Source organism: Zosterops lateralis (assembly GCF_965231275.1).
Source record: "Zosterops lateralis genome assembly, chromosome: 1".
In the NCBI taxonomy this organism is placed as follows: domain Eukaryota; kingdom Metazoa; phylum Chordata; class Aves; order Passeriformes; family Zosteropidae; genus Zosterops; species Zosterops lateralis.
The window spans coordinates 33049585-33067945 of NC_139762.1; the positions used below are offsets into that span (position 1 = coordinate 33049585).

General features: G+C 38.2%; 1 protein-coding gene across 1 annotated transcript in view; it reads right to left on the bottom strand.

The window, feature by feature from the left end:
* Positions 1-18361, bottom strand: part of LOC310917320 (rap guanine nucleotide exchange factor 5-like) — a gene marked incomplete at both ends in the record, with an annotated part of 61214 nt that overhangs the window by 15681 nt on the left and 27172 nt on the right. The window contains 6 exons of the mRNA XM_083875448.1: positions 668-716; positions 7610-7676; positions 12824-12992; positions 14331-14452; positions 15463-15569; positions 16700-16750. Coding sequence (XP_083731574.1) covers positions 668-716; positions 7610-7676; positions 12824-12992; positions 14331-14452; positions 15463-15569; positions 16700-16750 — 565 coding nt within the window. The remainder of the gene's footprint in view (positions 1-667; positions 717-7609; positions 7677-12823; positions 12993-14330; positions 14453-15462; positions 15570-16699; positions 16751-18361) is intronic.

Below are 18361 nucleotides of genomic sequence, written 5' to 3' on the forward strand. Positions count from 1 at the left end.
TTGCTTCCACTCCAGCTCAGCAATGCAGCCTCTACCTTCTAAAGCCTTGTGATACCAAACCCTGATGGAGCTGAGATGGCTGCATATTTCAGTGCCATTGCATTGTGGCACCAGCATTTGCCGTGAGTACTTCTACTATCAGAGACAACCAGGGGTTGCCTTTCCCCTTCTCCTGCCCTGATCAGAGGCTTGCCTCTCCAGCCAGACAGATGTACAGTCAGGAAAGAACGCCTTCATGCATGAAGCTGTCCTTTTGCTTTAGCAGTAAGAAAAACACCTGGCTGGGCCAGTAAAAGGCAGAAAAGATGATGGCATGAGATGATTAAAAAAAAAAAAAAAAAGAAAATTACCAACTTATTTGTCTTAAACAGAAGTCAAATAAAGACATCAGCTTTTTTTATAAAGTGCAAGCCTACAGAAAAGAATGATTTTGGCCAGAAAGAGACCCAAGTTCAACTGTAACACTGCTTTTATTCACTAGGTCATTAGACATAATGAACTGGAAAGAGAGAAGCTTAACTGTAATTGCATTGTGCTGTATACACAGATTCTCCATCACTATCTTTTCTTTCCCATATTAAAAAGACAGCAGTGACAATTCAGATACTTCAAGAAATGACAAAAGGGAACAGCATTACAAAACCCTCTGAAGTTCAGCCTGACTCACCTGACTTCCTTGCTTTCAAGGCAATGACAGCAGCCAGTTCTCTCTGTACCTGAAATATCAGGAAAAGAAAAGGATGGTTATAGTTCCTAGCACGGTCAAATAAAACAAAATGCAACACTGGTAAGATAAGAGTTATCAACGCTTTGGAGCAATCAACTGCACGTGGAACTATGCCTGGTTTTGAAACTACAGTCAGTTTTCCTAGCAAATCTATCTCCTTTTCAGCTGGGAATTCTGTGACTTTAATTTCATGTAAATACCACACATTCCTTAGGGAGTGGGCAATTCAGTAACCTGACCTGTAATTTATTTGCACAGCATATCTCTTTCACAAGTACACACTCGAATCTTCTCCCTTCCCTTGCTACATATTTGTTTTGCTTCTGATGAGCACACTGTAATGCTGGATTTATTGTGTGACTCCAGAATAAGAAAGTCCTTCAGGTTGAGGTTTGACAAAGGTTCATGCATATAACTGACCTTGACTTTTTGGATCTTCCAGGAGGGAAAAAACCTCTCCTTGTATCATGGCTGAGAATTTCAGGACCAAAATTTCACTTGAGATGAAACTGCAGAAGTCAGGATTATTTTCAGTTTTACAGGCTCCCTCACTACCTTGTGGTAACACAGCCCTGCCATGGTAAACAGGTCTCTTCCTCATCCTCTTGTCTCTGCATTCTTCATATTTTCTGTATAGACCAGCTATTCTCTCTTTAGCCAGCTCAGCTCTACATCCACTTCTCTCCACAGATCTATTCCTTTTTATATCATTTCTTTTCCTATCATTTTTCTATACATTATTCTCATGCTTCCTACTTCTTCACTGCTATCATCTGTCCCACTGCAGCTGCTTGCACTTGGCCTACAGCACCCTACATACTCTCTGCTGCATACACCTCAGTTCTTCCCTTCCTCTGCCCCATCTGTGCTCTCAGATTCCTTTAAAGATCTCTCAGCTCCTTCCAATTTCCCTAATTTTCCCAAGACAGCTTGTCTTCAGTATAAAAAAAAAAAAAAAAAAAAAAAAGCACATTACTACTTTTTCTAGGGATTGTCTCACCTCTCTGTACAAAGTTTCCAGCAGTTGCATACTAGACATCTCGTCTAACAGACCTAGGCAAGGCTCAAGGTTATTCTGCAATGGGAGGTTTGACATGCATTTTCTGTGAGACATGAAATTTCAAGGTATGGGGTTCAGTCATAAGGCACAAAGCCCACAAAGGATTTCCAAAGTAATACAATTACTAACAACTGTTGATATCCCACTCTAATGACTCTGAAGAGAAGCTTGAAAATGTGAAAGAAGAATAGTTAGCATTATACTGGTGTGAGCAGAAAGACACACAAAATCACTCAGGGCATCTCTGTACAATGGTAACTCCAGCACCCACTGGTCAGATACTCAGGAGCCACCCTGCAGTTCACTCTGCATGTGGCAGAAGGCAGTCATACCAGAGGCCACATCCTCTGCTTGCATCCTTCTTTCCTTTGTGGCAAAGGACCAAAAAGATTTTTTTGCTGTCCTTGCAAGGGAAATGGATCTTTTCTCTTCCTTGATGCTGCCCTACTCAGAGAGACAGAGTTTTCTGCCCCTCCAAGCAGGAAAATATGAAGGCAGTGCCATGGTTTTCTTAAATGTCATCCTGTTTCCAGCACAATTGTGCAAGCTGGCAGCATTGCCTTCCCTTCCTTCCTTCCTGTACACTCATTCCCATGTCTGGAGAAATATTAATCATGGATAATGTAAGCATAAACTTCAAGTAAAATGAGAAAGAACTGTTATTCTGTGGAAAAACAACTCGTGTGCTTCCTTGCAGCAATTGCTATACACAAGTATTAGAAAAATATATACAAGCTATCTAGTAAAGAGCAGGATTTTCAATAGAAGCCCAAGTTGTTTCTGAATAACAACACCATGACTTTTGATGGCTACACTTCTTGGACCCTCTTCCTTCATTAAACTCAGAAGAAGGTACCCATGTTGGTGCCTCAATTCTGGTCTATTGTCACAGGTTACTGACAGTAAGAAGCATTTCACTGATGTATAATCTTTGTCTTTTGGCAGGTAATAAATACATTATCCTAAGATTATTCTTAAGAGACACAACAACCTGAAATAATTGTGAATGTATCACTTAACCCAATCAAACGTTCAAGAAATGAGAATCTCTCCATGGCTGCAAAGAAAAACCCATCTTGTCAGAAGAAAAGGCAGCATTGTGGGATCCTGCAGTCGTATTTGCAGTATTACTTTTGCTTATGAGGTGGAACCTTTTAGGTTTGAAAGATAGTGCTAGAATCACAGGTAATTAAAAGCTTCTATATTTTGTCTATGTCAAGCTAAATAGTTTGCAGCTGGCCAGGAATGCAGCTGATCTTTTACTTAACTTGAGCAAAACCCTTCAGATAAAGCAGTAGGAAAATATGTTTCTCTGGTGTTAGCAGTAAGCAAAAGTTCCTTCATCAAAGAGTCCCATCATGATAACCTGAGCTCCCTCTTACAGGATTCACCACAAGCACAAAGAATTGGTACTGCTGAGCATCCTTCTGGATTTGATTTATGTCCCTAGCTTTCATAATCTATATGCTTTTGTCTATTTTAGCATAAATGTACTTGGCATCCCTGCTGGACATGCTATTCCTCTGCATCATTACACCAATGGAAATCCATGTATAACACTCATTCCTCATGGCACACATGCTACCCATTTTCATACTTCTTCCTAATAGGATTTCAGTTACCGCCTGTTTGACAAAATCGTTAGTTGCACATCACATGGAAGATAATAATGCAGACACAAAATAAAATATATAAACAAGAACTATGCCTACCATATTGACATATTAAAATTTTAAAAATGTTTTCTACATACAGCTTGTTGCTACAAAGCTAACACTATCCAAACAGTATGAGTAGCACTGCAGATGTCAAAATTGATTCAGTTTAAAGGACAGTTCGCCACACAATATTTACAGAAATATTATGAAAGCCATAAAGAGAACATTTTGAGTGGGTAGTTGGCATGTTACCACATCTCAATCAGTTTTCTTTCTGTGTGCCTAGAAAGTGATACTCAGGTATTCTGCTTGATAAGTACAAATGGCTCATTTATATGGTGAATCTTGTCTTCAAATAATAGAGGATTTTGAAAAGTAAATGACAACTACTGCTCTTATCATAAATCTTATCATTTTGTCATAGTAGACATAACTGTGCATCTAGCAGACAGTGCATACTACCTCTACCCTTTTCCTTTCTCTTTTTTCTGCTCATAGTAGTTTTGAGAGGACAGTACTCTAGATGCCATTGTGCCAAGCAAGACTTCAACTCTAGAGACAAAGTGCCAATCCTTACAGATCCTCAAAATGAAATGCTGCAGCAGAAGACTCTAAACAGTAGGGTTTTGAATAACAGTAAGAGTCTAGTTCACATTTTTGTATTTCAAGTTACGATAGTTTGATAGGCTCTAAATAAAAGCAATATTGGCTCATGATTTAAAGTACCAGAAAACTATTTCCCAGATACACCTCATTAACATCCTGATATTATCTTCTGTTTTATCACAAGGTAAGGTAAAAAAGCTTGGCAGTGGAAACATTTGTAACTATCCCACCATGTTCTACTTTTAGCACACAAAACACTGAACATGAAGCTGCTCTTCAGGACACGACATGGGATGCATAACAGCTCTGGAATGCTTTTTTAAATCCATGAGTAATCACTGCATTTTTTAAAAAAATTCATGACCAAAAAGATTACCTGATGCAAATGTATTTCTAATGGCATTTTGCACTGCTTGCCTTTAGAATTTAAGTTTGATGGTTTTGTTGGTGCCTCATGTAATGGAGCTTATGATATAGGCACATAATGGGATAGGTTAAAAGAGGGATTTATATTTTAGGCACACAGATTCCTCCAACATTGCTAGGGTTGGATCCTCACAATCAGTGTAGATTTGAAAATTTGGAATGGAATTCCCTGGAAAAAAAGCTGACACAGAAACTTTCCTCTGACTGAAAAAAATATTTTGTTCCATGAAAAGCAAAAAGAAAAGTAGAAGAGAGAGCGGTAGGATTTGCATCTTCAATTAAAAAGCCAACTCTAATCTTCAAATGCATTATTGCTGGGCCAGAAGTAGGGATGATTCTGTGGGGGTTTTTCACACTTCTCAGATATTGGTGTGAAGAGTATCATGAGCAGGATTTTCAATTATTAATTGTTCAAAGAAGAATGGTTTAATTTTGTACAAAATACATAAACATTCAGTGGCCAAAAAGCCAGTATGAACACATTTCTAGTAATACCTAATAACTTCACTTTCAGTTTCCAGCCCCTGCCACCAAAAAAAAAAAAAAAAAAAAAAAAAAAGGAAAACCTAGATACTGGACAGTCCAGACCTCTGTTGAACACTATGAGCTAAGGTTTCAAGTTCTTCTGGGACTACGGGGACTAAAAAAGGCTTTTCATAAGGTTGCAACAAGTATTTTAGGTCCCAATCTACTGTATGGAAGAAAAGCAATATTCTAGGGGTATAAACAGGAAAAGTTCATATATAGACGTTAAAATTTGGAGGATTCTGCTCTGGTCTTGTGCCTTTTCCCCAGAGGTAGACTAGAAAATCATCACAGAGGCACTACAAAGTTCTGTGGAAAATCAGAAAACACAGGAGAAAAGACCAGATTCTTGACATCACCATGGCAATAGATGGGTCTCAGGCCATCTGGAGATGCAACTGTCTAATTTTTCTTTGGCTAGTTAGTTACAGTAAAGAAATGGTTCATTTAAGAAAAGCCTGTCTGTGTGCCCTGCTGCTGGAATGATTCAGGATGTAGTTCACAGGTTTGACCTTGCAGATGTGAAACACTCTAAACTCACTGTCAATTAGGCGTTTAAGGATATTTGTGTTACCCAAGTGCATCCAGCAACTGCTGGATTCAGTTCTTAAACTCAAAAGGTCACTTTGTTTGGTGGTGTGTCCCTTTTTCTAACTGGTAAACCCCCCCACTTTTCTGTTTTTGATAGACAAAGCTTTTGAGGAATACTGGCAATGTTTTATAGAGTTGGTGTTTTGCAAGTTTTTGAAAAAAACATAACTTCGCAGAAAGTTTTTCAGGGTTTTCTATTTTTGCTCTCTATGGGAAGGAAAATGGAGGATATTGACGTTCTGAGTTCACCTTTCATTTTCAGTTAAGGAAAAAAGTAGAGAAAACAAGGAATTTGAATATTGAGACAATGAAAAAAAGACATTTAAAACACAGCATTTGCTCATGTCATACATTTTTAAATACTCTTGCATAAAGTTGAATATAGAGTATCACTGGCTTTCCAAACACATTATGAAATGTCTTTTGTAAAGACATTTGTCTTTACAAAAGACAGCAAAAATTCTCCTTTCCTTCCATTTTCCAGCAATTGCAAGATAGCACTTTACTTTTTTTTTAATAGCTCTTATCCTCATGCCTTTTTCAAAAAAAACTTTACCTTGCTTGCTTCATTTTAGTCTCTGTACCTCCTCCCATGCCAAAAACAGAATTGACACTAATTCCATGTTTTGATGATGCCATGACTTAGGTGTGGTGTTCACAGAACTGCACAGTCACAGAGTGGTAGAGATAGAAAAGCACCTCTGGAGATCATCTGATCCAAACCTCTGCTGAAAATCATAGCCAGCTAGAGTGTGTCCATCAGGTATTTGTACACATCAATAAGGTCTTCCCACAGCTTTCTGTTCTCCAAACTCCACTCCCACTTCTGTCAGACTCTCCTTGTAAGTCAAGTACTTTATTCCCCAACCATCTCCTTGGTCATTCACACACACTCCAGGGCATCCATATCTCTTGAACTGAGAGTTCAGAACTGGACCCAACACTCGACATCTGGCATGCCAGTGCTGAGGAGAGGGCAATGATCACCTGCCTTAGCCTAAGGACAATGCTCTTACTAATGCAGCTCAGGAAGCACATGCTTTCTTTGCCACAAGGGCATGTTTCTGGTTCAACCTGCTGTCAACCAGGACCCCGGGTCCTTTCCTGCAAAGCTGCTTTTCAGTCAATCCCCACTCTGTATAGAACCATGAGGTTATTTCTCCCAAATGCAGGATATTGCATTGCCCTTTGTTGACTTTCCTGAGATTCCTGTTGGCCCATCTCTCCAGACTGTCGAAGTCCCTCTAAGTGGCAGAAAGACCATAGAATCATAGAATTATGTGGGTTGGAAAAGACCAAAAGTGTTAACCCAGCACTGCCAAGTTCACACTAAACCATGTTCCCAAGTGCCACATCCACATATCTTTGAAATACCTCCAGGGATGATGACCTCCCAGTGTTGCATTGCTTGCTGATTTTCTGAGGGTGCACTCTGTGCTATCATATAGATTACATTGAGTCAGTCTAGCTTAACTTTCTGAAGTCCTGTCTGTCTGCTTCTTAGAACAGTGATCTCACAAGATAAACAAGATGCACCAAAGTCTAGCACAGACAGAATAAGCCATTGTTTATTATGGCGAAGTTTACTGAGGCTAAACATAGTTGGGAAGCTCAGGTTCCTCAGGCGAGTCTCCTCAGAAGTTTATGGTAATCTACACAAGGGCTCCTGAAGACTTTTCTCTCCCTTTGTCTCCCATCAATGTACACTTGACCAAGAGGGTCTGAGTGTAAAGCACATGGCACAAAAGTCACCTTGGGCCTCCAAGCTGATATCTTCTAGGCCATGAACAGCATCTATTAGAAGAGCAGTCTGCTGCAGTCCTTGCTTGGGTTGACTTTAATAGCTTTGGAATTGTACACTAAGACCTCAGTAAAGCTCTCCCCTTTCAGAGACTTAAAAAAAAGTCTTCATATAGAAACATCTGTTCACTTAGGGTAAGACTTTCATTTGAAAGGATCCAAAACATGACAATATTTCAAACATGATCAGTTCAAACTTTGATGCAATGACCTTACCGCAGAAGTGAGACGAGCAAGAATTTCAGCATTGGTTTCTGCTGTATCTTCTATTTTTTGATCAGGCCTTGAAAAATAAAAATAAGATTTTATTATTTCTTTCATTCTGTTTCAACATCTTTTGATTCCTGGAAAGTAAGGAACTGTGTAGCCACAGGCACTAATGTAAAAGGGCCTTTGAGATTCCACATCAAAATAGGGACTGCAGCACGACAATAATTAATCATGTCAGTAACGACAGAGTACACCCTTTGTCCCTGGCTGTCAAGAACTCTTTTGATCCGACCAACGTGAAGCAGTGAGAGAATTCTTCAGCTATAAAAAATATTATGAAGAACTGGAGAATGCAGGACCCTTTAGCTCAGAGTTACTTATTTTACTGCATATTTTGTTTTGCTAAAAACATTCTATGAACAGAGCAAAGAGTTTTCTATCTGCCCACCACCCAGCTTTGCTAAGGTGTGGAGCAGCACCTATGGAATACAACTTCATGTAGATGAAAACAGACAACACCAAAATAATTTTGTGACATGTGAAATTCAATATTCAGGAAAAATACCCGACAGTGAAAATAATACATTTAAGAAGCCATAAATAACCAAACTAAAGCAACGGCTGAGAATGTTACTAGGTTGTCTTGACAGTAACTGACAAGAAAGAGATTTTAATGTGTCTTTTCAAAAATGAGGCAATGAAGGTAGAACCCTCATAGAAACTGTCCCAGAAGTCTGGCCCGCGTGGAAATAGTCACACAAAAGTGGACAGTACAGGACAAGACTGTGTTTTTCTTTAAAACAGTCTAACTCCCATCACTAAAATAGCTGTAAGCATTTCAGAAGCTTTATTGACAATTAGAAGTATTATACCAGTATGATAGGGTTATAACTATGGGAAGAAGTAAAAGAAAATGCCCTTGAGATCTTTACTTTTCATGGTATTTAAGAAGCATGCCAGCAAGCTGAACAGATACACAAAACTGCAGCTGCTGTAATAAACATAAATCCCAGGTATTAGCAGAAGCTTCTGTCTTTGACTAAATAATTTAATTGCTTATTTGCCTTGATGTCCTTAGGGAGAGAGCTGGCAACACATCTGGAATATGCAGCTGGTATATTGTAGTTCTTACATCCCATGAAATTTCATTCCCTTATATAAAAATTAAGATCAGAAAGCACAGAATGACACATGCATTGATTTTGGAGCAAGTAAATTCAGATCAAAATGGTAATTCAGATTACCAACGGCCTTTCCTATTCAAAGAAAATGTGATTAAACATTTTAAGTGTTATCAGCAGCCCAAAAGAAATAAATGAATGTATTTTCATTTACAAAGACTGATTTATTCAGGTTTTCTCTTTATAATTTGGAATGAGATTAAAATAACTGAACTCTTTAGATGTTTCTCTACACATCTGTCCTCTTCTGATCTCTTGGAACCAGGCTAGGACCTTATTCTTCTAAATTGGAGGCAGAAGATAGTGGCTCAGTAGACACAGCCACAGATGCAGTCTATAAGCCCAGAACAGCACATAGCATAGCTAGTTCCTTCTTGGGCCTTTATCATTCCATTTTCTGTTTAAAAATACTCCCAGTATTCATCTGCATATGAGCATCAAATACTTCTGAAATTATGAATACACTAAAAATTACTCTTTTTTATTATCAGCTTTTCAGAATCAGAGAAGAAAGGTATATTATGACACACAGACCAATGGACAAAAGCAAGAGTTATCACCGTAATTTTTTCAAAAGTTGACAGTTAGGACCTAGTGAGTCTGGTACCAAATAAGAGCTACAAAGCCCAGGCAAATTAGTGCTTATACAATTCAGTGATCTGTGGGCACAGACTGCTAAGTAGAGTGAGATGCAGGGATGCTTGCCCTAGATCTGCAAGAAGGCAAGTCAGTTTTCATACAATACCTGAGAGCTGTTTGTGTTCAGCAAAAGCTTTCTACTCCATAAGATAGTAACTAAATCAATACCCTACCCTGGCTATTAGCATTAAAACCAAATTACTTTTAAGAATGGTTACTTTTCTGATACCAAAAAACCACAAATTGTTTCAGGACAGAAGACAGAGAATATAGTGCAACACTCCTGAAAACAAAAAAACAATGTAAGATTAAGAAAAAAATCCTCTGCTAACATATCTTCTAATAATTTTTAAAAGTATTATGGGATACATTTCAAGAGTCTCATATACTGAGTGCATTCTTGAAATGTTCAGAGTCTACCAATGGTTCTGGGAATTGTTATAAACACTCCCATTTACAAAGGAGGAAATAGAAGCACACAAGGATTAAACACCTGATACAACACCACTGCAGTAACTGGAAAAGAATTCAGAAGGCATTGAATAAGAGTCTCAGTGATTGTTGTGAGGGAGTCCATGGCACAGCTTTCAATTCAGATTTTTTGTTCCCAGGCTATTGAAATATTCACTTGTTTTCTACTCAAGTAAAATGACTGTGATTAACACCAGGTGTTTAATGACTCCAAGAAGCCTCTTCATTTGTCCCATCTAACTTGACAATGTTTACAGGATCTGAATCCTGTGGAATACACATGACATTAGCCTTCAGATCAGCAGGAGCTGCTGAAAATCTGCTATGTCCTGACTTGTTTTCCATGGTGAATTCCCACCAATGTTATGTTGAATGTAAGGAATTTCCACCAAGGCCAGCAGGGAGCATTTATTCAGGAATCATAAGTACACCTCAGACTTCAAAACAGTATCTTCATTGTAGAGTTTCCTACAGTAATCTGATAACACCACTAAAACTGACCAGGAACAAATACAGATTCATCAAAAAATCCGTATAGCAAGTCAAATCTGAACTATGTCTATTTAGCAGAGTTTCCTTAAGGAAGCCCCCAGAGCTGCTGTTGCCTACTCAGGTCTACAGACTCCTTCAGGGAGAGCAGAACCATGGCACTCCAGAGGTCCACTGATGCACCCAGCAGCACAGGCAAGCACAAGGCTGCTGCCCACAGCTGCAGAGGAGACAGAGGTCGTCTGGCCTTTGGGACAACCAGGAGACATCCAATGTTCCCTCCTGGTGCACAAGCAGCCAGTTGCTTCTAATTCCATCAAAAGCAGGGAATCTAATTAATGAAGTAAGAATTTCTCTATCCCTATGTAGGTGTAGAGTGAATGCAGTCAGTATAGCTTGGGAGAAAAGCTAAGACAGAAAAATGAGCACGAAAATATTAAATTATTAAAAAATCCTATGTTTCTAATGGTATGCAAAATACCTTATATATTCAAGAAAAGATAAAACCTACAGGGAAAGGTTTTTAGAACTGCCCCCTTTGCTCATGAAAAAGGTGTATATGCCTTTATTTAACCAGGTCAGACAACTTTAACAAACATCTCATCACACCTATTCTCTTTCTGACTGTGTTTTAGCAGTTTATTATTTGCATCAAGCATGAGGAATTTTGAACCTGGAAGTCTCCTTCTGCTTTAATATCACATTCCCTCGAGGGTATACCATTGTTTAAAATTCAATTCCTACAACATATACTTTTTCAAAAAGCACCCTCACAATCTGACAGGTAAAAGCTCCAGAAAACAATCTTTCAGTGACAATATTCCCAAAAGGAATCCAGCTTCAACTCAATTTTGAATAATGTGAGCAGGAAGGAGCTGGAAATGTACATTAATGAATAATTGTTCAATTCATGTGACAGGGATCATCTTCCACTGGAAATGACAGTTGCACTGAAATGATAAAACTGCAAAGCAGACCGTAAACTTGAACCTAAAAAGCCTTCAATCCATTTTCCTACCCAGCATCCTTCACTAACACATCAATATAACCTATCTGTTCTGTCCTTTTGATTCGAATCCTTTGAACAAGTAGACACAAACCATGAAAAGTAGTCTGATTTACAATGATGAGAAAATCCCAACTCCCACTAAAATCAAGATCAAAATGCCCTGATATTTAAGGGACAGACAAACTGTTTAGCACCAGAGTTGGCTGGAAGACAAGAATTTCTATTTACAAAAACAGTCAAAGGTTTTCTCCCATGTGAGTCAGCTGCTTAGAATATCATATTCAATCCTGCTGCTCTAGCCAGCTTGGGGTTCTTGACACTAGCCTTGATCAAATAAATGCATTTTGAAGCGAAGCTCCACTCCAGAAGTGCCAATATTTGATTGGCGAGGGCAGTCAGCAGTAGGGAAGGGAATCAAGTTTCTGCCCTGAACCACGTAGAGAAATTACTGAGGTTTTCCTCTATCAGCTCAACGTGGCTGAATTTAAGAATCTGGGCTTGAGACAGCTTACAGGGTCTTTGGACTTTGTGCTCCTTTAAAATATTTCTTCTGGATATTGAATGAGCTTTTTAAAAGCTAATATGTAGAGAAGGAAAGTACTCATCGAAGAAAGTTTTGTCTTTGGCATCAAGGAGAATAAATTCCAATACTGCCAGAGTAATAGTTCTCCGAAGTATTGGGTTTACTAAGGCATAAATGGTCATGAGCCTCCAGAGCTCTCACTAACACATCTCTCCTCTATTTTGGCCTCTCACTATGGAACAAATAACAGTTTTCCTTCTAAAAAGGAAAGTGGCTAAAAGTGGCTTTCCTTAGCCACTCTAAACAGGCAACCTTAGAGTGCAGTCACATGAGCACAGAGAGTATAACATGCAATAGTCAGGTGAAAGGGGAGACATATAGGAAGCAAAACTCTTAAAAGGCATATTCTGAAAAAGGAATAATAATGTGAGTTTACAGAGCTCTGGCAAACATATAGGAGAAAACTAAAATCAAATGACTGAAGGTACCACATTTCCACCCGTTTTGTCAATCCATCTGAAAGCTGATCCTGACATATCACAAGGGTATCTGATCTGCTAGTCAATCAGCACCAGAGCATCCCTACTACCAAATTCATGTCAAACCTCCAAATGTAAGAGAAGACCAAAAAAAAAAAAAAATTACGTACCCAGGTAATATAGCAAGCTAGAGGCAACAAGCTAGTGCCTAAAAACTGTAAAATGTCCAAAACTCCTAGTCAAGTGCCTCCGTTTTTCTACCCATATTGACCTTCTCAGACGAAAGGCACATCTTTACAAGTTTTGTCAACCCCCAGAAGAAAGCTGTCTCATTTGCAAGGTGATTTTGGGGTAAACAGTGTCATTATAAGGCCAGACAATTATAAAATAGTCAGTAGAAGTGGCAAACAGCTGTATATGCACACTTACAGATTGCACATGTCTATCCTGGAAGGAGACAGTGGCAGTAGTTGAAGTAGGAGCTTTACTCCATTCTTCCATGCTTCTTCTTTCTCAAATTCACAGAAAAGGTAGGTACACTCATCCGCTGAGAACTGGTAGAAGGCATGACTATCTTGAAAGTAGAGTTGTCTGTCCACTGTAAGAAAAAATAATATTAGATACCCTTTAAACCTTCACCATATAAAGATTCCTACCACATTCCATATTACACTTGATCTTAATGCTGAGTTGTACCATCACACAGTGCAAAAGGATCAAATACTCGGCACAAAAACAATCCTGACCTCTCTGTTTAATTCTGTGCATCCAAACAGGAAAACCCCAAAACCTCATTTTAAAGATCTCCAGGATCCTGAAATTCAAGCATTAAGACTGATGAGTGTTTAATCAACTTTGGAACCAGTTCAGGTTTAGGGAATAAAAACCTTCTTTTCTGTTAGAGTTCGGAGTCTCACTTTCCATTGCTTTCTAAACTGTTTTCACTAATGGTCAGACAGTAGTAAACAAAGTTCAGTAATGGGGATGTAGCCCATCATTATACCAGCTTCTCCTCAAATTCAGGGTTACTGGATTTGTAGACTAGACCTGGATAAGAAGATGTATCAGTTGTCTTCCTTGAAAAAAATGGGATTTAATGGGGAAAAAAGGACAGAGTCCAAAGCCAAAAGCACAAGCTCCTACAACAAGTAATTGAGCCCTTGCTGAGGCTGCAGGCTGGACATGCTGTCAGTTTAGTTGAAGAAAACCTTAAGGTACACTGTCAGTGTACATACACAGAAATCTTCCACAGCTCCTCACCTTTTCACAAGAAACAGGATCAGTGTCTAGCACAGATGCCAGAGTGGGGTATGACCTGAGTGGAGCTACATAAGTAGTTCCAGCCTCAAAGTAAAATCCATCAGATATCCAGAGGCTGGTTATCAATGTAATTATCACAACTCCCATTAGCTTGGACAAATCCCTCAGTTTGGTGGGGGAGTTGGGGCAGCAGGGTAGAACCTGGCCTCACCACCATCTCAAGGAGCTGGATCCTCTCTCAACCCATTGTAATTAAAAATTATGGAAAACAGGGACAAAAAGAAAATCATTAATAGCTACAGAAGTCATCTGGCAAAGCCATGATCTGCAGCAACTAAACAGCTGCTGTCTTGTGAGAAACCTAAAATAGCTTGAGGGGGAAAAAAAAAGGCTGGAAAAGACACGCACTCTGTCTGCAACTTGATAATAGGCAATTACATTTTCAAAAGCAAAAGGAAAAAAATTGTCAAAAACAAGGGATTGATCTTTGGTATTTATGAAATGAAAGGTCACAGAACTGAGCCTCCCAATAAGATAGTAGAATAAAGAACTGGCAAGAAAATTGGATCAATCTGTGCTTTTTTTCTTTCCCTCCTCCAATCAAAACCACGACTCTTGTCACATGCAGGAGAAAGGGATAGCCTTCTTCACACTGGAAAGTACTGGCAGGACTGACCTGACAATATAATGCCCATATCCAGGAGGAGCTGCCACACTCCAGCTGCTGTAGATCGGCACTTGACAAAAGGACACTGCTCCAAAAGCCAGTCTACAAGTTCTGATCCAACACAACTTCTCCTGAAAATAAGAAAAACATCACTTCTTAAACTACAGCAATGTTAAAACATTATTTCATTATAAAGTGCTATTTTTAAAGCTATTAAAAGTCAGCCTTTTTGTTCAGCAGAGAAAACTCTTAGTCTCAATTCCTAATTTCTGTCAACGTCTTCATTTCAAGGGAAGAAAGTACATTGGCAAGCCTCAGGATTCCTCTAGCTACAATAAGGGAACTTACGTTAGATGAGCAAGTTCCCTTACACACCTGATTTATGTAGCATACTTCACAATACATAGCAGTTTTATCAATTTGTGCTGCATACAGTTCATCCAAAGATGCATAAGAGATAAATAAAATCCAACTTTTAGCCTCAGGATTTTATTTCCTTTCGGAGCATAGGCATAATCAGTACAGCTAAACAATATGTGTAAGACCTCTATGTGCTGCTCTAGGATGCACCTAATCTTCCATATTATTGGTAAATGTATATATTTTAATAATAATAATAAAGTAGGGGATTTTTCTTAAACACAGGTGTGACTGAATGGTGCTATAATACAGAGCTGCACATTTTGGTGTAATTGAAAACAGGAGAAAGCATTTATGCTACAATGCAATACAAATGGAAAATCACTTCATTACAGAAATATTCCATAAATTACATGCAGAAATCACTGTGTCACTAAATCTTGGAATCAAATTAAGTTCTTTTATAACTCCAAACCAAGGCTGAAATTAATACTCTTTCTTTTCAACCAAACAACTGACAAAAACTATTGTATATGAAAATCATAAGCAATTGAATTAATGATATATGATCAGGCCACTGCTGCTTTCTGACAATTGATATTGTAATGTAATAAAAGCTATTAAGGTACATGAGACTTTAAAGAATTTTTTTAAGAAAATATTTTCAATTCTTAGTGACATACGCAAAATCTCTCTCAGAATTTACTCTCTTCTCAAATCAGGCATAGATAAATGCAAATAAAACTCTTAAAGTTGATTAAAACAAATTATTTTTATTTACCTACAAATGCCAGTAAGGTACACTCTGTCTTTAATCAGGTCAGATGCTTGTAGAGTAAAAATATTCCTGAGAGCTCTCCCAGCACAGGAAGAACTTTCTCCATAAATCTGAATGAAGAGAGAAATTGAAAACTGTGACAAACAGGGATTTATTCCTGCTGTAGTAAATTGCCTTGCCACTGCCCACTCCCTCCCTTTGAGCAATGCCTTCTTCACAGGTAAATGACAAGCAAGCACTCAAAGTCTCATAGGAAATGCACCCCAGCTTCTGCCAGTTGTATCATGGGTTGCAGGTGCCGCACGAGCTGGGCTGATTTTAGATTTACTGCCCTAGACAAGAAGAGATTTTACTATCCACCAGCTTCACCTTTTAACAACAGACAAGTTTAATGAAAACACATGTTATTCTAGCAAAGCAGAGACATATGGACCACTGCAAAACCACACAGAGACAGTTTAAAATAATTTCCTATGTATTTGAGCAAAATAATTTATTTAAAGCCTAATACACACTGAAAGACTATTTCATAGTTGTTACTTTTTGTTCAGAACCTTTGGAGGTTTCCTATGATAGCTGTAGATCAGTTAATCCACGCATTGCCAGGAGGATATGATCTTTCTGAATGGACACACCTCTTATTTCCCCACACCTGATTTCTGCCCTGTACCTCAAGGCTGCAGATATGTCCGTCAAAACAGAACCCAACTCAGTCTTCCATAAAACCGTATTCCACCCAGACTCTGTGTACCACTCCTTACTGAAGAATTTACCTTAGGCTTCTATTGTGATGTTTCCTCACTCTCCCAGCAAAACATATCAAGTGACACAAAGAACTAAGTCGATGTTGTTTGGTTTCATCATTTTGTTTGTTTGCTTCCTATGTTTAGGAACTTTTTAAGGCATATAGAATAGCCCTAAGACTGATGCAAAGCAAAGTCTTGTGACATGCAAACCAGAGTTCTTAAATATTGTAACAGTAAGCTAAACAGTGGCAATCACTTAAGTGACTGGGAAGCAAATGCATATTGGAATTAACAACAATTCAGTTTGTAAACTCAGTAATAAAAGGATGTAATTTGTAACACACACACACAAAATGATAACTTCTTAACTGGATTTAACTGCAGGTCACATTCACAAGTGTCTTCAAAGCTACGATTAAGAGGTTGAACTGAAGCAAAAACATTCCTCGCATATTCTTTGACGAAATAGAATTAAAAAGAAGCTTCACAAGTACCTTATTTGCAGGAGTTTCCAAATAGGGATTTGAAATTCTTCTGGACAGGGTCTGTAAGATAATTTGATAGACCATTAGTTTTGTTATGGTTTTTGCACTGAAAAAATAAAAAAGTAGCTGAAATCTAGTCTTTAAGCTATTGAAATCTACATAAAAAGAATTTATCAAATTTTCTGAATAGTCTAACATATGTGTCCAAATAATACTGTTCCACATCAGGAAAAAGGTTTGGTAAACTCAGTTCTGTAATTTTTATTACATTTATTCTTGATCTTGAAAAGAAGAGGAACAACAAGATGGCAAAGCCTATAGATACACAATTATTGGGTCAGGAAAGTTCAAAAATTTCAGTGAAGAATCTCAAACCTAAAAAATGCTGGGTGAAAAGCCAGTATGATGAGCTCAACATTGAAATCAGCACGTACTAGAGGGAAAAAATGTAATTACGCATACTTCTAAAACAAACTTTATCAATTCAGTAGAGGTATCTCAGGGTCACAGAACCCTTCTCAAGGAAGATCACTCTTATAAATGAATTTTTTAACTGTAGTTAAAAAATTAGGATAAATGGAGAATAAAATAGTGACCAGTAGGGAGGTAACTAATGTAGATCAGAGTTATCTCTACGTGCCACGTGTTGCATTGGTAACAGTGTCTCAAGAAATGGATGTTCCAGTGTTAGAGGGGATTCAGACAATAATAGTAGTAGGAATAATAAAGGATTTGGATAAATTTTAACCTGAGAAAAGACAGAAAAGGCTGTGACTATTTACCTTACAAAGGAGATATTACAAGAGCCATAATGCAATTATACAATATGGCACAAAGAAAAGACAGATTTTCTGTGTTCTGCTTTAAATTATGTGAGAACAACTGATCACTTAATGAAATTAAGAAGATTTGAGGAGACAGAAAGGAAAAATCACAAATAAGTCTTCACAGCAGGGAAATGCAAATGCCAAAATCTTACCACTGATCAATAAAGACTGGGATTTAAAATTATAAAATTTACAGTAAACCAGAACTCTGAAAGGCAGAGACAGGATAAACATTTCCATAGGAATCAGGTTACCCCACTCTTACCCACCATGATCGTCCCATATTTTGTCACTATTAAAGGACAAGATATTGTATATACTGATGCCCACTTGCAACTTTTATCTTACTACAAGCCACACAAGACACAAATGAACACTGCCTAAAACAAACCTGGAAGTGGAAAAGAAGACCTGTGGAGGTGCACTGGCACTGCAACAGGAAGATCACATGGTGCTCCCTCACACTATTCCAACTTGTAAGCTGCATAATTAATTCCTTGCTTTGAGAAGGATCCAATTCTCACTTGGTATATTGCAAAAATGAAAAAAAAAAAAAATCCTTCACACTCTGTAAGAATTACAGAATCCATATTTCAGTCACACCACCTGCTTTTTCCTCCCTGTATTGTTGTTCCTGTATTTTTAGAAAGAGAAGAGATGAGGAACCACAGAAGCATCTATCGCTGTTTACCCTTCCACACTCATCACAAACCTCAGTATAGTTCCATGCATTACAGCAACTCTATATGGAAATAGTGCAACATATAAGCCTAATTTCCCTCTTCCATGCCCAACAAAGATGATGTAAGAGTGCAACACTGCCTCAGATCCCACTTACTCTTCC